The sequence below is a fragment of the Emydura macquarii genome, unplaced genomic scaffold (assembly GCF_026122565.2).
Source record: "Emydura macquarii macquarii isolate MOO-44397 ecotype Brisbane River unplaced genomic scaffold, CSIRO-AGI_Emac_v2 contig_1027, whole genome shotgun sequence".
Taxonomy (NCBI): Eukaryota; Metazoa; Chordata; order Testudines; family Chelidae; genus Emydura; species Emydura macquarii.
The window spans coordinates 17,184,538-17,212,520 of NW_027131164.1; the positions used below are offsets into that span (position 1 = coordinate 17,184,538).

Genomic DNA, 27,983 nt, shown 5'->3' on the forward strand with positions numbered 1-27,983 from the left:
ATTATAGCACCACATACCATGGCCACAAAGTATTATGCAAACTAAAGAATAGAATACAAAGTCAACTATAAGGGTTAAGAAACAAAATGAAGAAAAGCTTCATCCTTAGAACAAGAAACTGACGTATTAGATGACTCATGAGAAGAAGGATGGTCCAGTGGGGAGGGTGCTGGCCTGGCACTTGTGGGTTCAATTCTCTGTTCTGCAACAGTCCTCTTGTGTGACCTTTGGCAAATTACTTAATCTCTCTCAGCCTCTGTTCTCCATCCACAAAATGGGGATAATGGTATTTCCCTATCCCAAAAGGGGTTCTGAGGAGAAACTCGTTAACAGTGGGGATCATAAATACCTTGGATAGGTTGCAGTATTGCAGATTAAGCACTTTTCACTTCATAAGAGTGATAAATAACATAATATTAGATGTCAGAAATATTAGTTAGGTGTAAATAAAAAGCATAGATTACAAACAGTATATATTATGCCATAACATATTTGAATGCTCCCAAATACAGTGCATTAAACAAGTAAAATCAGATACAATTCTGTAATACACAATTTTACCCCATATAAAATATACATTATATCAAATTTCACAGTGACAGACCACTTATATAGAAAGAAAAAACAGTCCCCATTTCATGGACAATTAAGCTTTAACTATATAATCACTGACAGTGCCTCCATAATTGTTACAGACAACGTTATTTTACATTCAATTATTACGCAAAATTCCAGAAAATTGCTTGCTGTATCTATCTTCATATATATCATGCAGCGTTTTAATTACTACACTATAAGCGTGAGTACAAAAATTAAAAAACACAAAACACACCATGAGGAAGCCTTCCTAGGGCCCAGCCATAGGTGCTGGAACTATGGGTGCTGGGATTGCTGCCACACCCACTGGCTTGAAGTAGTAATAATAACCCAAAATACATAGTTTCCACTTTCAGCACCCCCACAATAAAAATTGTTCCAGTCCCATTGGCCCCAGCTACTCTCCATCACCATCACACCACTTCCCTCCAGAAGCCATGGTGCAAACAAAAGGTGCATAGGAAATGAGGCAGATGTGTGCCCAGAGTTAGGAAAGTGAAGCAGTATGTGAGGCCACCGTTTCCCTGTTCCCATGCTCGTGTGGTATCGCATAGAAAGCCTCTCCATGGGGAATCAGCCCAATGCAGAGCACTTTTTTCTCTCCAAAAGAAATGTTGCCTCATTCAGTAGAATCTAGAATTCAGTAGAATTTTCAAAACTGGGTCCTTAGAGTTATGCTTCTGAAGCCATATTTCCGTACTTAAATCAGTGACCTGATTTTTTTAAGAGCTGAGCTTCCAATAGCTCCCATTGATGTCAAAGAGAACTCCGGGATGCTCAGCATTTTTGAAAATCAGGTCACTGATTTAGATTGCTAAATATGGATTTAGAAGAGTAACTTTAAGCACCCAGTTTTGAAAATCTTAGCCTAGACTGGTAAAGAAACAGACAATATTTGGGACATTATATTACAGCAAAAAAGTGAAAGGAAAAGGAGGGTTAAAATAATTCTGTGTGTTTTCACAAAGAAATATGCTTCCAAATTCCACCAATATATTGCACACACACAAACATGGGGTTGACAGAGAGACACAACTTGTCTCTCTTCTATGGTTTGGAATCCTTGCAAAATAATCCCTGAGAGCACTTTGTAATATCAGAAAGATAGGCTGTGAAGATGCTTATGAATACATAACAATTTATATAATGAATAATTATGAAATGGCTATGTATTGGAAGTGGAAACATGAGTGAAAGCAATAGAACATAAGTAGAGCTTTTTGATTGGCTTATAATAAAACATAACAAGAAAGCATAGCCTGTCTGTGATTTATTTTTATTTAAAAATACCATTTCTTTTCACCAATAAGACACTACAGGCAGTACATTTTAGGGCAATTAATTAATGGTTCAAATCGTTAGCCTTCAATCTTGATGCTCACATAGATGAGCTATGATCACCCAGGAATGCACTGTGTTATCATTGATTGATTATAAGTACTATAATCAATGTTTTTCCCAAAAATAAATTTAAACAAAAATATATTACATTCATTATATACTAGAGAAGACATTTTATTATTGCACACCCATAATAAATGCAGAATTGTTGTGTTTGAGTTATTGCTGGGAAAAAGTCATGCTTAGTTTAATGAATGTGTACCATTCGATGAATATATTCAAGTTTAATATGTATAATATGGAAAAAAGTGAACATCCATTCTATAGCCCTTAAAGCCTTTTTTTGAAAAGTCCTCTTTGTTCATTTGCTTGTATAAGACAGAGCCCGTGGGAAACTCCAGAGACGCATCCTACTTACACCTCCATCAGGAACAATAGTGAGTCTCACATGAGTGATCACGTCCTGCATTTGCAGGGTAGTACCATCAAAGAAATGCCTCTTATTAGGCTTAAGCTAAAACAAAAATGTAAGGTAAAATTGGCATACTTAAATACTGCCTTTTAACAGCATAACTGTTACGTACAGAGAGAAGGGTGCATATGTCCACTAAAACTTTAGCTACAGATAGAACAGATTCAGATAGACAGTGAAATTCAGATAGACAGTGAAGAAGCTACACAATTAAAGAATCCAGAATAATCAACTTATTATTTGACATGCTGTATAATGCCTTTCCATTCCTCAAGAAAACAAAAAGAAAAAAAGAACATGAAAACAAGATCTATGTCCACTTTCACTATTCTACTTTCTGTTTACTATACTATGTAGTTTCATCCTTTAGTGTTTGGAAATTGCTCTACTCATATCAAAACCTATAAAATGCTGGGTTTTTTTAAAGCATTTATTTCAATAGGCTAACAGTCCACAGTGCTCATGTGATCTAGAAATAATAGCCGTACCTTTGTAACAGAAAGCACAAGGTTCCATTTTGGATGCTGTTTAAAGTTCCATTTCTGTGTTATGCAATCTTTTTCTTCTTGTGTGTTCAGAACACAGGCCTCGAGTTTGCAAGCATCTGGAAAGTTACCTGATAGCAAACAGTAACATGTTTTTGTATAATGTTGTTGCATTATAACTATTTTCTTAAGATAGATTTAGTTTATAAAACAAATTTAGGCTTTCAGAGCTGACACACCGAGTAATGAATTTCACAAAACACAGATTTTGATCTTTAAGTTTGTATTGCACTTATGGTTTGAAAAGATGAGTAGAGCTGGACAAATAATTAAAAAGCTATTTCAAAATATTTTAATTTGAAAAAGATCACAAAGCTTGTATTTATTCATGAATATTAGTGAATTATGCACCCACTTCTATCACCAGGACCAATAATGGAAACATTCACTGAATAATTTATTCCATAAATTCCATATTTATCATACTACATTTGTTTGTTTGTTCAATAAAATACATTTTTCTACAAATATTTGATACCTACTGCTTGAAAGAACACAAATTAACTCTTTGTAAGAACCGATATAAAGGGCTCAGATTCTCCAATCCATTCAATCTACTCTGCTCCATATTTAACGCCAGTGGGTGACTTCAATGGAATTAAGACAAAATGTCTACTGACTTCAACACAGCCAGGATTTCTCCCAATGAATGCCCTCAAAGAATCCTCCCCTGACTTAGGGCAGCTATAGTGGCTTCTGTACTACCCCAGTCCTGGTGCAGATGTGCCCAGCAGAAGGGAGATATGTCTGAGGTGCCCCCTGAGTTCAGCTGGTCATCAACTACTGAAACAGCTTAATGCCATCTTTTGGTTCTGCACAATATATATACTGTTTAATGTATGTTTTGGTATGGTCAATAAAATGCAGGGGACAAACAAGAAGGATTTGTTTTACCTTTAAAGTGATAAGTGTCTATTTCAATGTGAGTTATTACACAAGGATGTGCCATCCGGAAAACTGCCCATTCACTTCCTGGCATGAGGATGATACCTTTGTCATCAGCCTGAAATTAACAGGAAAAAACCTTTTTCATGGTTCAATGAATCATAAAAATCAAAAAGGTAAAGGCAAGGCATGGTATATTTTTGGATTTACTATCTGAACTTGGTTTGTTAAAGAAAAAAATATACAGTAGATTTCACTTTCAAACTATTGAATGAATCTGATGAAACACAGGATTCCCCATCCCTCGTCTAACCATGAGTATTTTTTCTACAAAGACCTGTATTACCCTGGTAAAGCTACCTTCACAGAATGGTATAGAGCCATATTATTAGGACCGCGTAAGATGTGGAATCTGCAGGTCAATACAAGTATAACGCATTTAAAGAAAGAATTCACAAGAGATTCAGTAGATTTTGTTATGGACAGCTGTAAGATGATGAATAGTTTCTCTTCATCCCATTTTTAGAGGCTGAAAGCCAAAACCATCCAAAGCTCTATAAACAAAAGAGAGGTTAAGAATTCAGACAGATATGGTGAGAAAAAGACAGACCATATAGGGCTTAATAGCCTTGTGCTAGACCTAGATAATATATTGCAATGCCTACAATATGAGAGGCTGTTATCTCCTGGGAACACAAGACACTCTTCAAGAAAAATTTCTTTTAAGAAGATTTAAAAGAAATCTCAAGTTTCACCTAAGCACACACAAACAAATATATCTTCTTGGGGATTTAAAATGAAAATATTAATAGAAGAATTTTAAACAGATCTAAAATCAGAACTGTAACTCATTTATTCCTTACTTTTAGAACTGGTGGCCTGTCCAGTCTTCTTGCTGTTTCCCAGCCATCTTCCATGGATGTTGCTCTTCCTAGCCCTACAAAATAGGGAACTATGAACAGGCTTTTCCTTCAGCTCCTGGAAACCGGGCTGATAAGTCCTCTTTGTGAATTAAATAGCACACACAATACAATAGGATACCTCCATCAAGTGTCTTTATTGCTGTTTATATTCCAGGTACAACACGACATATCAGCAGTTATGTGGAACCCCTGTCTTTCTTTTCCTATCATTTCACTGCATAGCAGCCTGAGGCTATGATCACCACCTACCACAATTTTCACATAAGAAAAATATCAATATCCTCTCACCCAGTCCTGTATCCTTAAAAGAGCAAAGTGATGCTTTTTTAATGCTACCCCACTTTCGCAGTACTTTTACCAGTCCTTCTGGGCTATATTCTTTCATCCTGAGGCATCTTAGATTCTTTATGACAAACTTTCTTTCTGTGTATTTTTCCTTGCATTGCCACAACAGATGCTCAACTGTTTCTTGGACTTTGCATGCATCGAACAACCCATCTTTAGGCTTGTTTAGCAAATAAAAGTTACCATTCAAGTCACAGTGACCTGTTAGCACACTAAATATAGTTACTTCACTTCTTCTAACATAACTATTAAGTATACTATTATCCTCAGATTTAGCACATATTTCATATTTAGGACCTCCTTTTTGCTCTTTGACCCATGGTTGTTGCCATTCCATCTCAAGTTCTCCATGAATCAAAGTTTTGAAGTCCTATTTATTCAGGGGGATCTTTATATCAATCTCCTCATTTTTAAGGCATTTTTCACTGCTTTATCTGCCATTTCATTGCCCAGTGTCCTGACATGCACCAGAATCCACACTATCACTATATGTCTACTCAATTGTACTATCTTTGTAGTTAAGAACAATATTTAATTGATTAAGTCATTCCTGCTTTCTCTGGTTCCCTTTCCAATCACCATTATACCTGATAAAGTAAAGAGTCAGCTAGCAAAGCTTAACATAGCTGAGCATACATCACTTATTCAGGTGAATCCACTTATGACCCAAGGAAAAGACATGGTAATGCTGGTATTGCCCTGCAACTGGTGGACCATCGCTTTTGGTGCAGGAGAATCTCATTGTGTGGTGGAAGCACATTGTTTTGGAAATCTGGGATGACCAGCAGTGGCTTCAGTACTTCCAAATGAGGAAATAGACCTTCCTGCAGATGTATAACAAGCTTGTACCAAACCTCCAACAACAGAATACTCGATTCAGAGAGGCCATACTAGTACACAACGAGGTGACTGTTGGTTTATAGAAGCTAGCCACACCAGACAGCTGTCTATCAGTTGCAAACCACTTAAGGGTTGGAAAGTCCACTGTTGGCTTCATGGTTGTGCAGGTTTGCAAAGCAATTAATACTATGCCAATAATGTGGCCTCAATTCAGCAGTCATAATGGCCACAAAATTAGATATTGGTTATCCTCATTCCATCAAGTTTCTGTGATGGCTATTGTATCAATATCCTCATTTAATATGAGACAGTCAAGTTCACCCATCTTAGTATTTAGACCTTTAGCATTTGTTTAGAACACTTAATAAAAACTGTCACTTTTTAGCTGTCTGCCATTATGTGATGTAATTGAATGGGACTCTTTTTCATTTGACTGTTTCTGATTAGATTCTACCCATATTTTATCCTCTTCCATCCTCTGATTCTTACTAGGCTATAGAAAATCTCCATTAATAGCTCCTCTCCTAAGGGATGTCTCTGTCCAAACCACATGCTCTTCTGCACCTGTCAGCTTTCCCCCAGCCCTTAGTTTAAAAATTGCTCTATGACCTTTTTAAATGACCTGCCAGCAATGCGGTTCCATTTTGGTTTAGGTGGAGCCCATCCTTCCTGTATGGACTCCCCCTTTCCCAAAAGGTTCCCCAGTTCCTAATAAATCTAAACCTCTCCTCCCTACACCATCATCTTATCCATGCATTGAAACCCTGCAGTTTTGCCTCTCTAACTGGCCCTGCATGTGGAACTGGAGGCATTTCAGAGAATGCTATCTCTTACCTACCAGCCCAAATCTGGTCTCCAGGACCTCTCTTCTATCCTTCCCTATGTCACTGGTACCTACATGTACCCTGACCACCGGCTTCTCCCTAGCACTACATATAAATCTGTCTAGACGGCTCGAGAGATCTGCAACCTTTGCACCTAGCAGGCAAGTCACCATGCAGTTCTGCCAGTCATAACAAATACAGCTATCTATGTTTCTAGTGATCGAGTCCCCCATTACTATTACCTGTCTTTTCCTAATAACTGGAGTTCCCTCCCCCGGAGAGATATCCTCAGTGTGAGAGGATGACATCATCTGGAAGGAGGGTCCCAACTACATATACATTTGCCATGTATAAACTCATATATCATAATCATCATACTCAATTGTCCTGCTCTTCCCTTTGTTTTTTCATATACTTCCAAATGCACAACTGGAGAGACTAACCATTAAGCTGTAGTTTGATTTCCCATGACTAAAGATTTTAATTTCTCCCAGACTTCCTTTTTCACCCAAGTCTTTTATCCACCTTATGACCCTGTTAACATGTTGGCATTTGTAGCGACCAGTTACTTCTTGTCTATTTAATTCCCAACAGTCCTCATATATTCATTGAGTACTCTTATCTTCACTATTTCCATTAACCGTAGCCCAAATAGTCAAATCTAACAATTTCATCCTTAAATTTATAGGCATTTCTCCAGTTGCTACCTGAAGCACTCGTAATACTTGCACCACATGCAGTTCACAGAGATAGGGCTTGCATCTGCCCTGATTTTTGTGTGTGTGTGTGTGTGTGTGTGTGTGTTGATTTAGAAGCTAAATTAAAGGCTTAACATCTATAATCTATAACTGGTCTTATTAATGCCATATGCATCATTAACATCATGTTGTTATCTGCACTCCAATTGTCCCTAGCAATATTTTTACTCAGATTCATCCTATCTTTAATTTAGTCTTGATATTATCTATATAACCCTCCCAAGTGTGCTCCACTGGGGCAGAGAGTTCGTATTTTTAGATCTCGGTGGCGAAAAGAAACAACCGGACAAGGGGATACCCAAACAAGGATTTATTTAGCCATAATAGTTAGTGTTATCTGAGCAGCAACAACACTTAGCAATCAGTACCTGAGGTCCCATGAGTGCTAAGGCTACAGACTGAGAGGTATTACGAGTACGCCCCAATCTACTCAAGTGGGAAAGAAGGCATTTAGCAGCACAAGGGCGAGGAGGCCCATTCTTCACCCTATAAGCGAGTTGCAACCAGGGAACTGACTGCCTAGGGCATCCACTAGCACCTTGACGGATCCACGGAGAGCCTCAACAGAGCGGGTCCTGGGAACTCCTAATATACTCCTCTTTCCTTAAGCCTTACAATAAGCTTTACCCAGCAACAGGTGACGTGTATCTCAATCCACATGGGGATTGGGCCTTAATACTTGTTTTTCATTAGTCTATTGGCCATTAGCTAAGGGCTTTTTGCAATAAGGTGATGTCAGTTGTTTATCACTAAAATTGCTGATTTTGCTGCTAAAACTGCTAATTTTCTGCTGACTCTATGGTCAGCTGGCTTCTATATTCATCTCAAGGGACTTTCCAGACCCGAAGACAGTTCCTCTTATCCCTTAGGGGCCTTCCAGAGGGCAGTTTCGAGTCTGGTCCTTGAGAGGCCTAACTCTTCCTAATAAGCCTGCTATTACTTCTAGGGCCTAGCTCTTGCCATACTATGATGACCTCATGTTACAATAATCTTGCGCGCCCTGCACCAAGTTAGTTTATCATCTAACATAACTCGTAAGAAAGTAAAATTTTGAACTACCTGTATTTTTTCTGTATAGAGATATAGGGGTCATTCTTCCCCAATTCTCTTTTTTGTGAAGATTGTTCCCTTTGTTTTAGGAAGTGAACTTAAATCTCCAAGTATCTCCCCATTCTGATATGAATGCCTCATTCATTCTCTGCACTGCTATCTTAAGTTTACCATGCTTAGCTCATGTAGCATACTCATTCACAAGGAGAGTAATACCTATTTCTGCCCATATACTTGCTGTGAGAAATACCTATTCCTGCTGGGAGATTATTAATTATAATGTTAAATAGGGTTGGGCTGATAGGAGCGCCATTGGTAAGTTTATAAATATTCAACTAAGCCACTATGACCCCAACTTGTATGATTCAATCACTTAAGAAGTCACTTATCCACCAGAACACTCTTTGTCTTATTCCAACTGTGGCTAGTTTATACAGCAAGCCTTTCCTACATACCATGTCATATGCTTTTTAATGTCCAAAAAGACAGCAATCATAATCTCTCTGTTCTGTGTGGCTTTTTGTATTTCTGTTTCTAATCTTACAATATGATAAACTGTGCATCTTACTTTCCTGAAACCACTTTGCACACAATTCATAATTTCATTTTTTCCCCAAGTATGCTACTATTTCTCATTCATCACTCTTTCCATAATTTTGACCACACATGATGTGAGGGCAATAGGTCTATATGCATCAGGTCTTGTGCATAATTTGCCTGCTTTTCCTATCAGTATAACCACTGCTTGTTGCCAGTAGTATTCCTTTTCCCCATATATTATTATATAATTTCAATAAATCTCTTAAACTCCCTTCTGGTAGGTGCTTAAGCATTTCATTACATATACTATCTTTGTATTGTATTTACTGCTTGCATCCATGTAGCTGCATCACTGTAGTGCTTTTAGAGTAGACTAGCCCTAACTACAACCAGAGCTCTGGGTGTTCTAAGAGACCAGGTTGCTGGCTTTCAAAGGGCTCATGTGTAGCTACTAACAGCAGCCAGTCATAGTAAGACGGTGGTGGGTGTTCTCTCTAAACCGGCTGTGATTTCTCTTTTCTTTAAATGTTTCTTCTCACTACAGCGCTCAAGAAAGTTGCTTGACTGTAATTCCCAGGTGTGTCAGCCTGCTATTTATCCATGAACAAGTACTTTGCAGGCAGTGGATATGCTATTTTCATCACATTGCCCCACCAGTATGCCACAGCCATAACCAGGCAAGGTCACTTCTCGGGGTGCCAGAATAGTTGTTACTATACTCGATTCAGTCCTCTGGCCTCTGCTGAGACTGCCGACGGTGGTGCACATTGTGGTGCTGGGTTTTGTGATGTGGACACTTCTCCCTTGGGATATAGATTGAGAGAACCAAAACAGAGGCCAGATCTTATCCCCAAAGAGCCGTGTATGGAGGAATCTTCCATCCATATATCTCCTTTCTTCCATGTGAAAGGACGGCTCTGACACCTCCAAGGCACCATTTCCTCCCTTGCCCTGACTTTCTAGACCACCTCTCCTCATGATCTGCGATCTATGTGAAAGAGAGGATGTAATTTGGGAAGGGGTAGTCCAGTGGTGGAAATATTACAGCCCCTGCTCCAGCCCAGTAGAATTTCCTTGAAAGAGTTAAGGCAGCCCCAGACGATATTCACTATTTTCCATAACACCGCCCCCTCCACTCTTCTATTCCCAGAACACCCCGGGGTCCCTGGAAGCCACTTGAGGCCAACAGGGAGTCCTTTGTAGCATGGCTTCAGTGGAGCCTAACTGCCAGGAAGATGAGAGGTGTGGGAGAAGAGCATGCCAGGGAGTTCAGAACCTCTATATGGATGATCCTGTAGACTCCAAGGAATCTGCCATGTTTGGGGCAGCTTTTCCGTGGTGGAAGGAATAAAACCCTACTGTCTGCATGCTACCAGGGAATCTCCATGAGGAAATCCTTGCAGAGTTTTCCTTTTAAAAAGTCCCTTCCCATAGTTTTTGCCACAGGAGAAGATAATCTGGGCTCTGACTACAGAATGAGCCATCTAATTGTAACAATTTATATTTGCTACTGCCCAGTGGCCTAGACGTGAAATACTTGTAACTGATGGCATTAGACATCATGGCCCATATTGAAGATCTCACCTATCATAAATTAACAAAATAAACATTTCAAACTGGTAAATTCATAGAGCCATGATGGTAGGACCCAGGCTTGCATTTCATCTGACTTTTGTTTGAGAAAGGACTACAGGACTGAATCATAGTTCAGTAAATTCTACTTTAAACCAACTGTTGTGACTATTGTGATCAAAGAGGGAGCTTTTGTTAAACTACACAGGAGAATGATCCATATTGATTTTATGTTGTGAATACAGTTTACTTTCAGTATTTAAAACCAAAAACAGTAATGCCTTTAACGTACCGAGAATATTTCTTGGGTGGCCTAATTGAGCACTGCTAAATCCAACACAAATACCTCCATTCTCCATTGCCACCAAGTCATCTAAATCATTTGGGCCAGACGCTGACCAGTTTTTCTGCACAACACCATACACTTTGAGACGTGCAATCCCACCATCTGTCAAAAAATAGAATTAAAATGGATGATTTTATCTTTAGAAATGAGTAGAATCACAAGGACCATGCTTATACATATTCAGAAGCAAAGTAGAGCGCAGATGGCAAATACAAGATGTACATTCCTTATCATCTACAGTCTTTGGAATGAAAGGGAAGAGCTTGGGTTTCAATGTGAAAGCTGATCACTACACGTTGCCATACAGGAGTCTCTAGTTTATTACGTCATTAATAAATATCAAGGCCAGTAGGATATCCATGTTACATGTCAGTGCACTAATAAGCCACAGTTCAGCAGTATCTGAGAATACTGTAAATCCTTTTAAACCATTGTGTAGAGTTGTATTTTATAAAATTCACACTGAAAATCAAAGGGCAAAACTGATAGAAATATCAAACAAGTTTTATAACAGCACCATTCTGGATATATTTATGCATTCTAGGTGACCTTTTGAGGTTCCTTCCAGCCTAACATTTCCATCATTGCTCCAAAGTAACTTCTTGGCGGATGCCTTCTCATGAGCAATTCAGAAGTTCATTAAAATGCCAGAATATTATTTTAAATTCCAATTTAACAGTTTAAAATCATCATCTCCTGCAAGGTGCATTTACTATTTAAAAAGCTGCTGTTGTACAGCACATCCTTTATCCAGACGTCTAGTAGTGGGTTAAGAAATGTCAGTCAGGCAACTTTCATGACTGGGGATTGGGCAGTCATGCCTAGTGGTCCGAGCAGTGGCCATCAGAGGCCAAGAATAGCACCAAAGATCAGAGCCAGAGTCAGAAACCAGGACTTCAAGAGCAAGAGAGGCAGGCCTATCGCTATATCAGGTTGTGGCAGGGGAGCCAACTTTTTGCAAGGTACTTTTTGAAACGTCTTCCTGGAATACGATGCCTGGACCAATCAGGGACCACAAAAGAAGTTGGCTTTCTAAGACGGTACTCCTTGTGCTGTTTATCTCCACAGGGTTTATACAATAGTGCACACAGCTGCCAGGTAATGGTGCAGTGGGGTATATATTTTTGAAATTGAACTCATCAAAAAACTAATTAAACTCACATAAATTTGGAAATCTCAGGATATGTACATAACACAAAGAGGTTTCACTAGTTGATCTCTGGTCCCTCATAATTGCTGCAAGAAGGTCCCATAATGACTGGCAGTGAGCTTTCTGCTCCATCCACCAACTTTTATGTAAAAAACTACTTTTTGTCTCCCTGCCCATTCTGCTCCATCCTCAGCCAGTTTCAGCTACCTACCCCATTCTGCTTCCCATGCATGCTTTGCACATAAATACATAAGTGAGATCAGCATCAAGGGAAGGCAGAGAAATGATGAAAAGTAGGCTGGCAGAAACCAAGTTGTTCCTACCAGAAACAACAGCTTTAGCCAGGACTGACATTACCCTGGAAGCCTAGTCTGGCACCTCCTCCATCTCAGGCCCTCCTTCCCTTGTGGCCTAGTGCTCTGGCCTAGAAAACTGCCACACCCTTGAAGGTATAAAACGGGTCAGGACAGGCTAGTCTCCTTAGGATTGAAGTCTATCTTACCTATTTAAAATTACCTTTGGGTCACTAAATACAATCCAATTGTCAGAGAGAGGGTTATGTGCCTAACGTAGATTTCCACTATTTCCCTCTTAGCTGATGTGTACGTTTTGGAACTATTGACTATCGAGCAGTTGTCTGAGGCAGGACTGCCTGATCCTGTGACTCAAAAATAAAGAAACCTCAGCACATTTAAGGCAAAAAAGACCCAAGGCTAAAACATTAGCATTCATTGCACAAAGAGCCCAGCGTTTGAGGGTGCAGTTCCTTGCTTTTCTGCTGATTTCTAGGATTGTCAGATTTTGCTGCATTTGCTTTGAATTTCACAGGATATTTTCTGACTCTGAACCTCAAAATGCCAAGTGAACTTGATGAGATGCAAATGAAATCTACTGACCTAGGATCATGAAACCCATATGTGGCAGGGTGCAGGATCACCATCTACTCCCCAGTACACACAAGGTGTACTCCAGATTCCCTTTGAACACCTGTGTAAAAGGAAGGGCTGCTGGAAAGGAGGGAGGGAAGAAAAGGTCACTGCCTGGGGGAAATCAGGGCTCCCTACTCAGGCTGTAAAAGTTAGGTTACCCACTAAGCTGGGGAAATTTTTTGTTTGTAACCCTTTTGCTTTTGTTACCTTGTTTACTTTGTACTTAAAAGATTATGCCCTGGTAATAGACTTTACTGCCTATTGCTATGTCTTGTTTCTACTTGATCATCCCAATAGACTACCAAAAGCAGCAAAACCTAGTCTTGTCTTATCCCTAGCCCAGCACTTTGCTAGTTAATTTATTTCAAACTAGTTGCTCTCTTCCTGTTCTGATGGCAGCAGTAAGTGGGATTGGATAGACATGGAACCAACCAATCAAGAAGATGTTAAATACCACAGCTCTCTCTCATAAATTACCTGGATAGATGTTGACCCTTATGTGAGTCCATTTCTGCTTAGAACTGGCAGAAAAATAATTGTGGCTAGTATCAAGGTATCCTGGCTTCAATTGTTTCATAGGAACTAGAAGAGTCCATTCATCTGACTTCATCTGACAACAAATATTAATTAATTAGTTGTGTGGACCAAAGTGAATCTTTACCTCTTTTACTTCTTTACTCCATATGTTTCTTAATTAGGATTAAGACAGCCCAGCATGTTCTGATATATTTGAGCTCTTATTCCTCTCCATCATACTTGCTAGAATTCCCTTATTAATTACCTGTGTTTTACAGGTCTGGTTGGATGATATTTGCATTCTAAGCCCTAGTGTTCAGCAGTTTATACATTTCCAAAATAATTACCTGTGGGTTGAACTTTTAAACAAATTTATCTATCATCTGAGAAAGTTTGAAATAAACCAGCCATTTCTGAGGTGGGGCATTCTTTGATTAAATGTGTAAGGAAGTACTTTTTATTTCCCCAGATTTTTATTTAAAAGAAAAAAACAAAAAACTAAATATATGATGCTAATATACTGTTGAAGTTGAGATTTTAATTGCAAAACAAAAATGAAATAAAGAGTTAAGGGACCATATTCTGCTCTCAGTCACATCTGGTGTCAGTCTGAAGTAATTCCATTGGTTTCAGTGGGGTGACTCTGGATTTACACTAGTGTAAATCTGTAGAGCCTCACAAATCCACTGATAACCATTTTATATCCCCAGATGCAGAGGTGGATATCCGTGGACCATTTTTTGTAGATTGTGTATCGGATGCAGACCTCAAAGGTGGGGAAGCAGCTGTCTGCAGCGCCTAGTCTTTGAGGCTGCTTCCCTGCTTTCAAGATCTGTAGTGGGGGGCTGCAGGTCCAGTGCGTATGCCAATAAATATAAAATAATGAGTGCGGATTGCAAGTCAGGTAGAAGTTGATTCTCGCAAATGAGGATCAGACGCAGATCCACATTTTTGTATCCACGCAGGGCTCTATAAATCTATATAATCCTGGAATAAGCTTACGTCCAAATTTAATTTTTATTCCCACCTCTTCCACAGTTTTCCTAGGTCACCTTTAGGTCACTGTTTTCAAAAGTGCCTTAAGTTTGGGTGCCCAACTTAAGATATTTAAAGTGTCTGAAGTCTGACACCTAAAAATGGAGGCATCCAACATGAGGCCACAAGTAAGCAACAGATTCATTGAAACAAACTGGAATTAAATGAAGAAAAACAGTATACAATATAACTAAACTGTCATGTCAATTAGATACTTCATATTAGAGGCCTGTTTATTTTTTAAAAACATAGTAAGAAATTTGAGAACTCCTGAAAGGTGCCAGCCCTGTAAAATGAAGTCCTGTACCCAATGCAGAGGTCATGGGCACCGGGTAATGTTGGTGGGGGAAGGCTTAGCCTTCTCAAAGAGCCAGACGTGGCCCCACACTCTCCCTGCTGCCTCTGTAGCAGAAGCTTCCCAGGCGCTGCTGGGACTGCCGCTGTAGGGCAGCTGGGGCCACACTGGGGCCTCTACTCTGGGGAGGCTGAGGCCGGCCACCACACTGGGGCCGCCGGGGTTGCAAGCAGCCACAGCTCCGGGGCCACCAGTGGGTGATGGGGCCGCCACACCAGGGCCGCCACCGGGTGCTTGGATTGAATGCAGCCCCAGCTCCGGGGTGGCTGGGGCCACCAGCAGGCCATGGGGCCACACGTAGATGCATCTCCAGGGCAGCTGGGCCCAGATGCTGCTCGGGCCGCCCAGCTGGTGCTGGGGCTGCTGGCCGGGACTCTCAGGCAGCTGGGGGTGCTGGCCAGGATGTCCCTGTTGGGATTCCAGCGGTGGGGGGGGGAGAGGGGAGCTCCATGTTGGCGAAGGAGGGGGAAGGGCATGAAGGGGAGGATCCATAGGCTATCCTCACCTAATGGGCACTTCAGCCGGCGCCCATGGCAAAGGTACAGCATAGGCACACAAACTTCCCTAGTCTGTCCTACAGATACGTCTCAACAGCGCTTTGGAGAAGCCACCTCTAATTGTGAAAGGACAATAAAGTTTCCACGCCCAATAAGTTGTTGTCCTCCCTGCTGGTACTTCCATAGTAAATGTGCCAGTTAAAGCCACCAACACACTTGGCACTATGGACACCTGCTCACAATGATCTGGATTCAGCCCCACACTCATTCTAATAAGAGAGCTCTAAAAAGCCGTCAAGTTCAAAATTAATTCACAGTCAAATTAGGCCTAATTCAAACTGTGATCTAGAACTAAAAGCGTCTATCCCATTAGAATCCCAAGAAACACCCAGCCTCCAAGCAGTATACCTTCTTGACTGCTTTAAACTCTTCAGCTGAAGCTGCAGTCCCTATCCGGTCTCCTCTGGGCCAAAACTCTGGTAAATCCACTGCAGGAGCAAGATAAACACACAAACAATATACAGCACTATCCAAATATTTTTGGTTTTAAAAGTAAAATATATAGAATGACAGAAGTCGTAAAAGCACTATTTGATCAGCAGAGCAATGCCGCACCAAGAAACTGATCATTTTGTAGGAATACTTATTTTAGGTGTACCAGACCTATAAAAATATATTATGCTGAATGTGTATTTGAGATATTATTTCTACTGACAAAAATAAGTCCTTTAGCTTAATTATTTCAGATATTTTTCACTTTAGAATAGCTGAGTTTTTTGTCTGTGAGCCGAATCCAGCTCCCTCTTCCGCATCCTCAGGGCAATCCCTGGCAGTGGAACCAATGCAGTTCTGCTGTGCAAAGGGAGAGCTGTATAGAAGACGGTGGAGGAACAAAGCAGGGATGTGTAACATCGGCGCAGAATGGAGCCCACGCAAGCAACCAGTCTGGCACCAGGCAGGGAAAGAAGGAGCTAGAGGAAAGGCAGGAAGGGGGAGGAATGATGCTAAAAGATTTGCTCCTATATGGTTTTTCCCATTATTCCCTGAGCCCTGGATACTACTTCATTCATTCTGCTGGAGTAGTTCTTGAGCCATCTAAAGCCTGGGGAAGAGTACAATGGAAGAAATCCCACCACATCTGCTTGGCATCCAGCCTGGGTACTCAGGCTGGTTTGCTGAACTTTGAATTTAGCCCTTTATAAAGGATTTTCTTTCCTTAAAAACTAAAAAATGTATAATTTTTTAAAACGTATTTTGTTATTAAGCACACACAATACTGGAGGCAGATGGGGAGAGGGGGACAGGTTGACATGAATTTGTGGCATAAAACAACAGCTGTATTCTCCCATCATTCACTGCCTTGGGCACCCAGTGTTTCTGACACTGCATTGCCAGAAGTGCTGTTTTCCCAAGATGATATTTCCAGGAATTACATCACTCCAACTACTAACCCTACAATGCCTGAAATTTAACTATTTTGTCTACCATAAGAAACAATGTCTTGTACGTAACTTTCCCCCAAAAATAATAAGGTTCTTATATTAGCAATACAATGTAAGGAGCAAATAGCTCTTCCACTAAGACATCTGGAGACCTTCTAGAAATTAATTTGTTACCTGGAGTCAAGCTTGCTGCCTGAATTGATATACGAGGAGCACAGTTTTCAGCGAAGAAAGATGTGTTTACCTCAAACCCATGGATAATACCTGGTACTCCCAACTGGATAATACACCAATCATGTCCTGAAAGACAGAGGACAAACTACTTTTCTAACAAGTTTAATATAACACCAGGGAATAAAAATGGCAATTCACTTGAACAATATTTAAAGAGTATAATCTTGGTTTATAAATATGTTTAAGAAATGAGCCCAAGCTATTAACTTCAGATCCAGATACAGCCCTCAACAGCACCCAAATCTGAAGGTGTTCAGTTTTGTAAAATCAACTTATGTGTAAAACAATCAAAAATCTACAACACATTCCAATTAATTTTCGATGGAATTTGCATGTAATCAAAATCTGAAGAACTTCATAAAGACACTAAGGAGACTTGACAAAATATGAATAGCACCAACTTTCTGGTTGTATTAGGGGCATTTTGAAGAGCATTATATGTTGGAGTTTTAAAAAGATGTTTGGTTTCCTATGTACTGTATATATCACTTCAAATAAAAATAAAACACAAAAGAGCAATTTCATGACAACAAGGGCCATCTCAGAATATGCACTTAGAACCATAAAAAGAACTCAAACTTCCAGGAAGTTTGTAAGCCGTTTCTGGAGCTTTTTCTGTATGCATGAAACGCATGAATTTATCTACTAGTTAACCTCAACTTCAAGCTCACTACTCTTAAAACTGGAAAGTTTCATAATGATGTCAGTCAATTTCCTCCTCTCTTCTGCAAAGCCCCTACTGTTACTGTTTATTAAGTGACTAATATTAAATGTATTACCTGGAATTCTTTTCCTCCTTGTCTCCCATCCATCGATCCACTTGCCATAATCAGTAAATTCATCTGCTTTAAAAACTGGACTTTGTTTCTAAAAAATAAATAAGAACAACAGACCATATTTTTCCTCACTTATACCACTGCAACTCCACTGACTTTAGTGTACTGAGCACAGAATTTTGGCCAGCATAGCACACACAGATTTCAAGCAACTTGACTGATTTTATTGGTAAAGGAGCATGTAGGTGTCATTCAGGTCTCTAAAAAAATATCACACACAAAATATCAGCTTCATCAAACAATGGATTTATGCTAATCTATTCGGTCTGAGGAGATGGACTTCCATGTGCCCGTTTTTTCTAAATTACACAAGTGGTGTCAATCCAGAGTAACCCCACTGATTTCAATGGGAGTTTTGCATGTGTAATGATTGTAGGATCAATTTGCTAACAGTTTTTGTTTTTTAAATAGAAGTATTCGAAATTCATCATAAATTCTAATCAGAGCTAAAATATATTTTAAAGTTGCTTCCTCAAAAGAGAGTCAATCACAGGAAGAATGCATGCAAATAAAACTAGTTAATCCAACTAGTTTAAACTGGAGCGTGAAAGGTTTAGGAACAGGATTATATGCCTCCAAGGTTGCCTGCAATAGCAAGGGAGTGAAGTCTGTGACATAGCAGGTCCCTTCCACTCCTGAATTCCTAAATGTTTGTGCTATTATTTACCAAGTGATGAAAGGAAATGGTAGTTGTGGCAGGGGGGGAAATCCCACTTGCTTCACTGAAATAGTTTCCACTGTACTATAATGCCTGAATTCTGATTACACCTGAGTACCTTTCAGAAGTTATTATTACAGCAATAATGAGCCAGCAGTTGAAATAAACCAGCAATCAAGAATCAAAAAATTTGGTGATCATAATCAAGCCTGTACAAATGCTTCCTTTATCAAGAGTAGCAACAGTCACAGGTTACAAGGAAGATGTCAGAGTGGTAATTTGGGCCAGCACCCTTCAATATTACCAACTGGCTCATTGTATACCTTGCAGTCACTTTGCACAAGTGTAAATGTCTTCATGATGGAAAAGATAATGGAGAACCAGATCCTTTGTTTCTGGATGCATCCTACAGGCTATTATATTAAGCTGAGTGTTTGGGGGCATGTGACAGAGACTATTGGCACACTGGTCACTGAGGTTGCTGCAGCACTGGGAAGAATGCAGGCTTAATTGAAGCCAGTTAACCAATTTCCTTTGGGGATCACTGATACTTGGGTGGCAATTGCTAGGCTAATGGGGCAATTGGTCAGTAACTGGGAGGATATTAGTGGGAGGAAAGTAGTGATCAGAGGATGAACCTGGGCTGAGGAGTGAAGGCTATGTGGAAGCCTGGACTTGCTGTAACACTGCAGTACACTGTGATACTTTGTAATGAAAGAACAAATACACATATGCTGAAAGGGTGTGGTGTGTGTGTTTAGGACTGTGAGACCATCCGGACTGGCCAGACAATGCACTACATGGAGTAGTGACTCAGGTGCCCTGAGACAGGGAGGCATCTTGCCCTTCCTTTATGCTCAAAACAAAAACACACCTACAAAAAAAACCCTTTTTTTTTTTTTTTTTCATGTCTAGCACTGCTCAGACATTTTCCGATAAGTTTTCTGTTGCAGAATTCTGTTCTGTGGAATTGACATATTCCTGTAGAATGTGTCAATTCAGTCTTAATGTTTGATGGAAGCCAGGCAGCTGGTTTCCTGCCAGCATGCCACCCACCGCCTGCCTCCCTAGGCTCCCTACCAGCTCCTTGGCAGGCTGCCTGGAAGGATACGGGGGAGTCCAGGGATTCTTCCTGGGCTGCCCAGCTTCTCACCTGGCAGGCATCCAGGGAAACCAGACAGACAGCCCTACTCCCCAGGCTGGCCAGCTTCCAGGTTCAGGCTCTCCAGCAGCCCACCAAATGAGATGTTGAGGAGCCAGGACTCCAGGCTCACTAGGCTAGCCTGTTCCAGGCTCCCCAGCTTCCCAGACTACCAAGGGAGCTAAATGGCCTGGTAGCCAGCTGCTTGGGGAGCCACTGCCCAGCTAGCTGGCTTCCCAGGTCTATAGGCTACCTGGCCACCCAGTTACCCAGCATCCTATCTGGCTGATTCCCCAGCAGGCCGATCTCCATGCTTCCTGGACAGCAAGTTCCCAGGCTGCCCAGCTCCCTGACTAGCCACTTCATTAGGCTCCCAGGCAGCTGGGGAAGCCAGCTAGCCATGGAGCCTGACAGGCAGGAAGCCAGCAAGCCAAAAACTTACATTTTGGTTCTCCCAAAATGGAATGTTTCTGAAAATTCCTTCCTGCAAAAAGTTTCAAGTTTTTAACATTTTGTCCTGCTCTGGTGGTAAAAAACAACAACAACAACAACAAAAACCAGTCTTTCATGGAACAGTATTTCCATTTTCCAGCCAGTGCCATTCGTGTTGTTAGCACTGGGCTTGTTCCTGAGGCTTGGTGGACCCCTTAAGTTGCTTAATGTCTAAGGGCACGTCAACACTAGAAACTTAAATCGACCTGTATTAGGTCAACTTACAGCCACCACAGCCGTAATTCTCTGAAAACATCTACTCAATGTTCAGTGGCAGTCAAAAAAGTTAACAGAATGTTGGGAATTATTAGGAAAGAGATTGATAATAAGACGGAAAATATCATACTGCCTTTATACAAATCTTGAATATTGCATGCAGATCTGGTCGTCCCATCTCAAAAAAAAAGATATATTGGAATTGGAAAAGATACAAAAAAGGGCAAGAAAAGTTATTAGAGGTATGGAACAGCTTCCATATGAAGAGAGATTAATAAGACTGGGACTTTTCTGCTTGGAAAAGAGACAACTAAGGGGGGATATGATAGAGGTTTATAAAATCATGACTGGTGTGGAGAAAGTAAATAAGGAGGTGTTATTTACTCCTTCTCATAACACAAGAAGTAGGGGGTCACCAAATGAAATTAATAGGCAGCAGGTTTAAAATGAACAAAAGGAAGTATTTCTTCACAGAACGCATAGTCAACCTGTGGAACTGTTTGCCAGAGGATGTTATGAATGCCATGACTATAACAGGATTCAAAAAAGAATTAGCTAATTTCCTGGAGGGTAGGTCCATTAGTGGCTATTAGCCAGGATGGGCAGGGATGCAAAACCATGCTCTGAAAAGTCCATAGCCTCTGTCTGCCAGTAGCTGGGTATGGGCGACAGGGGATGGATCACTTGATAATTACCTGTTCTGTTCCTTCCCACTGAAGCACCTGACATTGGCCAGTGTCAGAAGACAGAAAACTGGGCTAGATGGTCTGACCCAGTATGGCCGTTCTTATGTTCTTAAATACTGTGGTGGTTCATGTCCACATTGCCTTTCTTCTGTTGGTGATGCACATCTTCACCAGGAGCACTTCCACCAATTCAGGAGGGGCAGTGTGCACTTATTTTAGGTTATATTAGCCAAGATATTCAGGGACGCAACCGCATGCTCTGGGTGTTCCTAAATCTCTAACTGCCATAAAATGGGAGTGGATGACAGGGGATGGATCACTCGATAATTACCGTGTTCTGTTCATTCCCTCTGAAGCATCTGGCACCGGCCACTGTTGGAAGACAGGATACTGGGCTAGATCAATAGTTCTAGGGGTGCATAGAGGTCTTCCCGGAGGTATTCAGTTCATCTATATCAGTTTCTTAACCTGGTGGTTGCAACCCCCAAAGGGGTTGCAGAATGGGTTTGGGGAGGGGGTCGCAAGCACAGAGCCGGTGTGAGGAGGTGGAAAGCAGAGCAATTGCCCGGACCCACAAAGCTAAGTTCACCCCACAAAGCTAAGTTGCATGCGTCAGGCCCAGGCGGCGGGGCTTGGGCTTCACACAAGGCTCACAAGTGAAAAAGCAGCTCAAGTCTCACACTGAAATGTAAGTTCAATATTTATATTCCAACTGATTTATTTTTAATTATATGGCTAAAATGAGAAAGTAAGCAATTTTTCAGTAATAGTGCGCTGTGACACTTTTGTATTTGTCCGATTTGGTAAGCAGGTAGTTTAAGTGAAGTGAAATTTTGGGTACACAAGACAAATCAGACTCCTCAAAGGGGTACAGTAGCTTGGAAAGGTTGAGAACCACTGGGCTAGATGGACTGTTGGTCTGATGCAGCATAGCCATTTTTGTGTTCTCACAATAATGCAAGCATGTTTTTGCATAATCAGTGTACACATTGGAGCTTGCTCCTTGCACAGCCGTCTTCAGTTGGTGGTGTTTATCTCTACAGCTTGATGTGTATTGTTCTGCATTTCAGAGGCATTAATTTTCCAATGATTGGCTTGATACTATTTGGAGAACTTTTGCTTCTTGCTAATTTAGGATGTGACTGGAAGGTTTCTAGGATTACAATATGTTTCAGGATGGCACACAATCACCAATGGGGACAAAGGAAGTCTTGTGCTTTTACCCACTCCCACTGCCCTTAGGTAACTAAAGGAGTTCTGCCTGTCTCAACTAGGGAGCCAGGAACAAGAATCTTGCAAGGTGAGAAGCAGAATTACAAGGTAAGTAATTTTCCCTTAAAGCCAATGGAAGTATTTCTAAGTAACATATATATGAAATTACAGAGATACATTAATAATTAACATTTGCAAAGATCATCATTTAACATTTATATTGTGACACTGCCTAATGGCCAACCAGCTCAGATCCATATTGTACTTGGCATTATACAAACAAAATAAATGTCAGAAATTAGGGCTTACAGCTGAGCCTGGAACCAGCTAGCTCCACCCACAGCAAGGGAGCAAGGGAGGACCCACAGCTGAATCACAGTTGGCTGCAACAAAATCACCTAACTCGCCAAATCCCCCAATTGGATATGGGGATCAGCAAACCTGCTCTTAAGACCAATAGCAGCAACAAGGCATTGGTTGCTCAAAGCACTTGCCCATGGCTGCATTGACTCCTGTGCTTGCTTTTTCCCAGTCCTGTCTCACTCCAGGTAACCCAGCTCCGGCCCTCAACTACGATTCCTCACTTCTGTCTTTGACGCCGACTCTTGGCTTTGGCGCCTGACTCCTGCTCTAACCACGAGGCATGACTGCCCACATCCTAGTCTCTGACAGAAAGTTACAGTCCAGCCTCTAAAGCCTAAAATCTTTAAAAGTCCATGTAAACCCTCCAAAGTGATGGAGCCTACTATACCTTTAAGAGGTTCTCCGCAGGAGCAAAAAAGTCATCTGTTGCAAATAAAACCTACACAAATAAAAGAAAAATTAAAAATAAAATAATTATAAATGTATCCTATTTTATTTCATTTCTTAGTGAATATGTTCATTTGTCCAGTAAAAAAGAAAATATTAAGTTGCCTAGAAGTTTGCACACGTATACATATAAGATAATATTTTTTAAATATTTTGATTTCTTCGTATGCATTTCTCTTTTATGCTCCAATCCTCCAAAGAACCTGCATAGCACCCCACTGAATTCAATTGTTTGCTTGAGGATCAGGGCCTTACTCTTCTTTCCACATCTTTATTTACAAAATTCCTACCTAGTGCTGTGACATAAGGAAGGATTTGTTTCATTTTCTTTATAAATAAACCATGCTGCGTACACCTAAAAAATCTTCACCTTTTTGGGTGGCTCTAAACGTCCAGACTAGAAGAATTGTTATAAGGATTCATATGACATGATGCAGAAAAACCAAGTGGACAAAATACCTTTATAATCACAAACCAGGCCACTGAGGATTCTTACCTCCCCTTAGCAGGACAAGAAGCCCCGCTAGTGGGGGTACATTACTGGTACATCCATCAAAGAGCTACAGTCCTATATTTGTGAATATGTATTTCTGTTTTGTACATACATATGCTAAACTGAAAAATCTTAAGGATAGGGTTCATTTTACATCAGAGCACCTTTTTCTTTAACCTCCATCCAGTGTTGAGAAAAAAGTTACATTATCTGTATTGTGAGGCACTTTTGTCCCACAAATGCATTCAGAAACTAAGAATAATCCTTTAATATTTTAGGTGAAAAATTTTTATTGAACTAACTAATTGAAAGAACTAGCAGGAGTCTCATTCAGTGTGAGCCTGTATGCAATTTTCACACATCGGTATCAGATGTCAGTGCATACAAATTCAATGCATTCTCCACATAGCTTGTGACTCTTCCTGTCAGCGAACCTTGGGCAAATTTGGCAGTGTCCACTTCTAAGTTTGCTAGGCGCTCCCATGGTGACTAGTTTTCGATGGTAGTCAAGAGACAAGAGTGCGACTTTGATAGGCATGGTGAGATGATGGGTGTGAAGGATTCTTCTCTTTACATGTGCATCTAAAAGTCATTCTCCTAGATTGATAAGGAACAAGCCCCTTCTCTGACTTGACCAAATGTAGGGCCAAGCAGGATTGCTGCTGACCCAAATGATGAAACTTGTAATGCCAGCAACATCAAGCATGTTGAAGAAAAGAACCATTGGCCACCAATTTATCTTCTGTCTGCAGGAAGTACTTTCTTGCAAGATGGTCATTGTTATTGACACCACTTTTGTCACTGTAGTGGAGCATTATGTGGGGTTTCTTTTTGTCTCCATCTACAACATGCATCATCAATAGCATTACTACTGACTTGCCCTTCTTTGGCACATAGGAAACCAGCGTGAGTGAGCAGGCACTCCCCAAACACTGATGACAATTTTATCTGCTGCAACGTGGATGCATCTCACTGGGTATATCTGGCTTCTTTCATTGGGTTGCTCCAACATAGGTCAAATTTTTGTTGACTAGATCTTCAGAATTTGAACACTAAGAAAACACTTTGTGTTCAGAATATAGAATTGCAAATTAAGACTTGTGGGTTCTACTCCTGGCTCTGCCAAAAGATCCCTGTGTGAATTTTGGAAAATCCCTTAATTTCTCTGTGTCTCAGTTTTCCCATCTGTAAAATGTGGATAATAATACTTAACACACAGACATGCTGAGAGGCTTAATTCACTGGTGTCTGCAAAACACTTTTAGATCCTCAGTTGGAGATAGGTGTAGAAATGTCAAGTCTAATCTGCACTAAAAGCACAATTTGTCTGTTTAATTGTATACATTTACCTTTCCTCCTACAGCTTCACATGCCAAGTCATTCAGGTGTAGAAAATCAGGTAAAACTTGAGTTTTTTCTCCTTTGAGATAGGCAGTCATCTTTCCTCTAAAAGCAGAAGTAAAATATTCTATTCTTAAGAAGAAACAAGAGAAATTAAAAGGAGCATGTTCAGCATAACTTCTCATTTCATGAATTCTGTCCCGGCTTCTCAGCAGTCAGAGAAAATTTGAAATCTAGGAGTGGGCTATTTACTTGTTGGAAGAAAAATGACTGCACATCAACTCAGGATATGCTCTTACCATTTCTACTGATTTTTAGTATGCATCTATCTGGGATAAACAAAAATATTATTAGATGTTAGAGTTAAACCTAATTTTAATAAATAAAAAGTCCACATATTTTCCAAAGCTGTAAATAGTAGTTTCTTAGTTTACCTTTCTGCATCACAGTATCAAAGTTCACTTCCTATTCCTTAACACCAGCATCATTTTTACTATTAACAGTAATACCCTGACGTCCCTATCAGGAGGGACTGCACTACATTAGCTGCTCTACAAACAAACAAGATCCCTTCCCTGGAGAGTTTGTAGTCTAAGAGGTTCAGATTTGCTCCAGAGTCCATGTCTTTGTGCCAGCATAGGCTCTGTAGGATGCAACCAGTGGTGAGAAATCTTCTGGGAGAATCAAGTGATGGTTGACCTCCCCTCAATTTGGGATATGGAGGAGGGCAATGCTAGCTGGAGAGCAGGCATAGCCCAGCGAGCTAGTGAAGACACATTATCAGCCACTACGGCTAAGCAGCTGCCATCAGTGGGGTTCCTCCATACCACAAGCCTTGACTGAAAACTGCCCTTTCACTGCAAAGATCAGGAGAACGGGCAGGTAAGAGCAGCACGGCCTGTCTTCCTTCAGGGTGAATCCCCTGGTCATTCAGATGCAGGGAAATGTACCTCCAGTGTGAGTGAATCTAGTCCAAGGTTGGAACCCTCACTTGGTCTGTAGATAAACACTATGCCAACAATCATGGTAAAATAATCACTGAATCCCAGACTACTGTCTAGGGGCCAGGTGCCATGGTCTGCCAATGGGCCCTGTGTCAGGAGATGTACGCACATACTATTCAGAATGATTATAGAACAGGGTTTGGGGACTGGGACAGAGAATGAGCCAGTGATCCATAATTTGCAGATTCACCTCTTACTCTTTTCAGTGCATAGGGGTGCAATTGCCATGCAGCTCACAGCACTCTGGAAGATGAGGGGAGATTATCTTGTTTCCACCCCCATGACCTGAAAGGAGAGGATTCTGTCCTCACGCCATCATGACACACCTTTAAGCCCAGTCCTGCTACTATAATTTAGCACAGGCAAATATGTTGCCCTGAATAGTACTTCCATTATACCTTCTAAATATGATTTTTTCTACATGGTGATTAGTTAGTTGTTTTATGCTTTCTTTATAATTTGATGAGTTATCTGACTAATGTTTTCCACCTGTAATTAGAGCAATCAGCAGCTAGTTGAAGAGAACTGTATTTAACTTCTCCCATGTTACTAGATTCTGCCACTATGAGGCTATACTACAGGTTCCTATTGTTAAACATGCATTTATGGAACAACTCCAGCAATCAAAAGCTTACTATACAGTTGATACGTTACGTTTTAGAGAAAAGTGATTCCTTCAATGCTCTTTGTATGTCTTGTATTGAGCAAATGGCAGTGTATCTAGCTGGCACTGTCCATTATTAGAAATCAATGAAGTTACATTGACATTGATCAGGATTATGGAAAAAATATCAGAGATTTGGTGCAGTGCCTCTTGGGAAGTCTCATATAGAATTTCTAAGCATCATTTCTGATGTAGCTTTATTCTACAGTATTTCGGCTATCGAAAAAGAAGTCTCTTTCATTTTAAACCCAAATTTACATCTGTCACATTGCTACCATAAAAATATTAACAGACATACTTTCAGTAACAGCCTCTACTTTGCCACCTGCAATTGAATGTTGGTGCAAATTTTATAGTCACATTTGAGCATGGATAAACACTTGAGAATCTAACTATCTGATCTGCAGGCACAACTGACAGTTCCAATTAGGACGTTAGAGGTCTGAATTCTGTGATCTGTGTCCATAATCAATTGTAGCCACAAGATGAGAGGTCAGGGTAAGGCCTTTATGTTTCATAACGGGTATTTTCTAAAACCACTTCTCTTTTGATCTCAAGGGGAAAAATTACAGGTTTTTTGTGCTGAAGAATTTCAAAATTCAAATTCTATTTAGGCTCTTAAATGGACATATCATTGTCTGATCTAGACATATCATCAAAAATAAATTAGAAAACCCAAAAGTTGTTAAACGTTGTTTAAGAGACTACGTTAGAAGTTACATTACTTTGGAAAACAAATACTTACATTCTTGGAGAGATTAATTCCAGCTGAAATATCTTTATACTCCCATGCAATGTAAAATAACCTATCAAAAAATAAAACTTATCAGCAATGGCTTTTTCATGTTACCTTGTGACTTGTTCCACTATGGTGTCTGCTAAAGAAATAAGAAATGTTTAGGAGATCAAAGTTTTTAAATGTTTGTATACAGCCCAAAGTAAGCATAGTGATGCAACTGATCAGTAAACAGTCACTGGACTTATTGATTCTGAAAGGCAAAGATTAACAGCTCATTTTTCCTTGTTTGTACTGATACAAATATTTTTCAGTGCAGCTTTTTTTGGCGCTTAAACAAGAACAGCTACAGCTTATTTATATCTTGACTTGTGCAGCACATTCCCTGGTCAGCCTAATTGATTCAAGGAGGGATTTAGCTCAGGGCACATTTTCTTGGCTGCACTTGGCTGCTTTGCATCATGCCACAAGCATGAAGCAGCCCTAAAGCTGGAATAA

At 40.4% G+C, this 27,983-nt stretch overlaps 1 protein-coding gene across 5 annotated transcripts; it reads right to left on the bottom strand.

Moving 5' to 3' along the window:
* ALLC (allantoicase) lies at positions 1-27,626 on the bottom strand. Of its 5 annotated transcripts, none has more exons than XM_067544816.1 (13): positions 27,495-27,626; positions 25,090-25,208; positions 23,189-23,239; positions 21,557-21,597; positions 17,976-18,063; positions 17,137-17,281; positions 15,929-16,008; positions 13,595-13,727; positions 11,039-11,140; positions 4,704-4,777; positions 3,850-3,958; positions 2,899-3,026; positions 1-2,452 (listed from the first exon to the last, which is right to left on the bottom strand). In XM_067544816.1, exons 2-13 carry the CDS (start codon positions 25,177-25,179, stop codon positions 2,300-2,302), a joined length of 1,194 nt encoding a protein of 397 aa, XP_067400917.1. In that variant the 5' UTR covers positions 25,180-25,208; positions 27,495-27,626; the 3' UTR covers positions 1-2,299. The 5 variants fall into 5 exon arrangements, with proteins under 5 accessions (XP_067400917.1, XP_067400913.1, XP_067400916.1 ...); XM_067544812.1 differs by having other exon boundaries at positions 10,985-11,140; XM_067544815.1 differs by having other exon boundaries at positions 10,985-11,140; positions 25,090-25,186; positions 27,495-27,619.
* Positions 27,627-27,983: the final 357 nt, after the last annotated feature.

What these genes read in the sequence shown, in the direction of transcription:
- ALLC (XM_067544812.1), bottom strand. Translation starts at nt 25,179, where the DNA reads ATGACTGCCTATCTCAAAGGAGAAAAAACTCAAGTTTTACCTGATTTT. An exon ending in ACAGGCCACCAGTTCTAAAA is followed by an intron (nt 3,959 to 4,703) that starts GTAAGGAATAAA and finishes TGTTAATTTCAG; the next exon opens with GCTGATGACAAAGGTATCAT. An exon ending in AGACACTTATCACTTTAAAG is followed by an intron (nt 3,027 to 3,849) that starts GTAAAACAAATC and finishes GTTTGCTATCAG; the next exon opens with GTAACTTTCCAGATGCTTGC.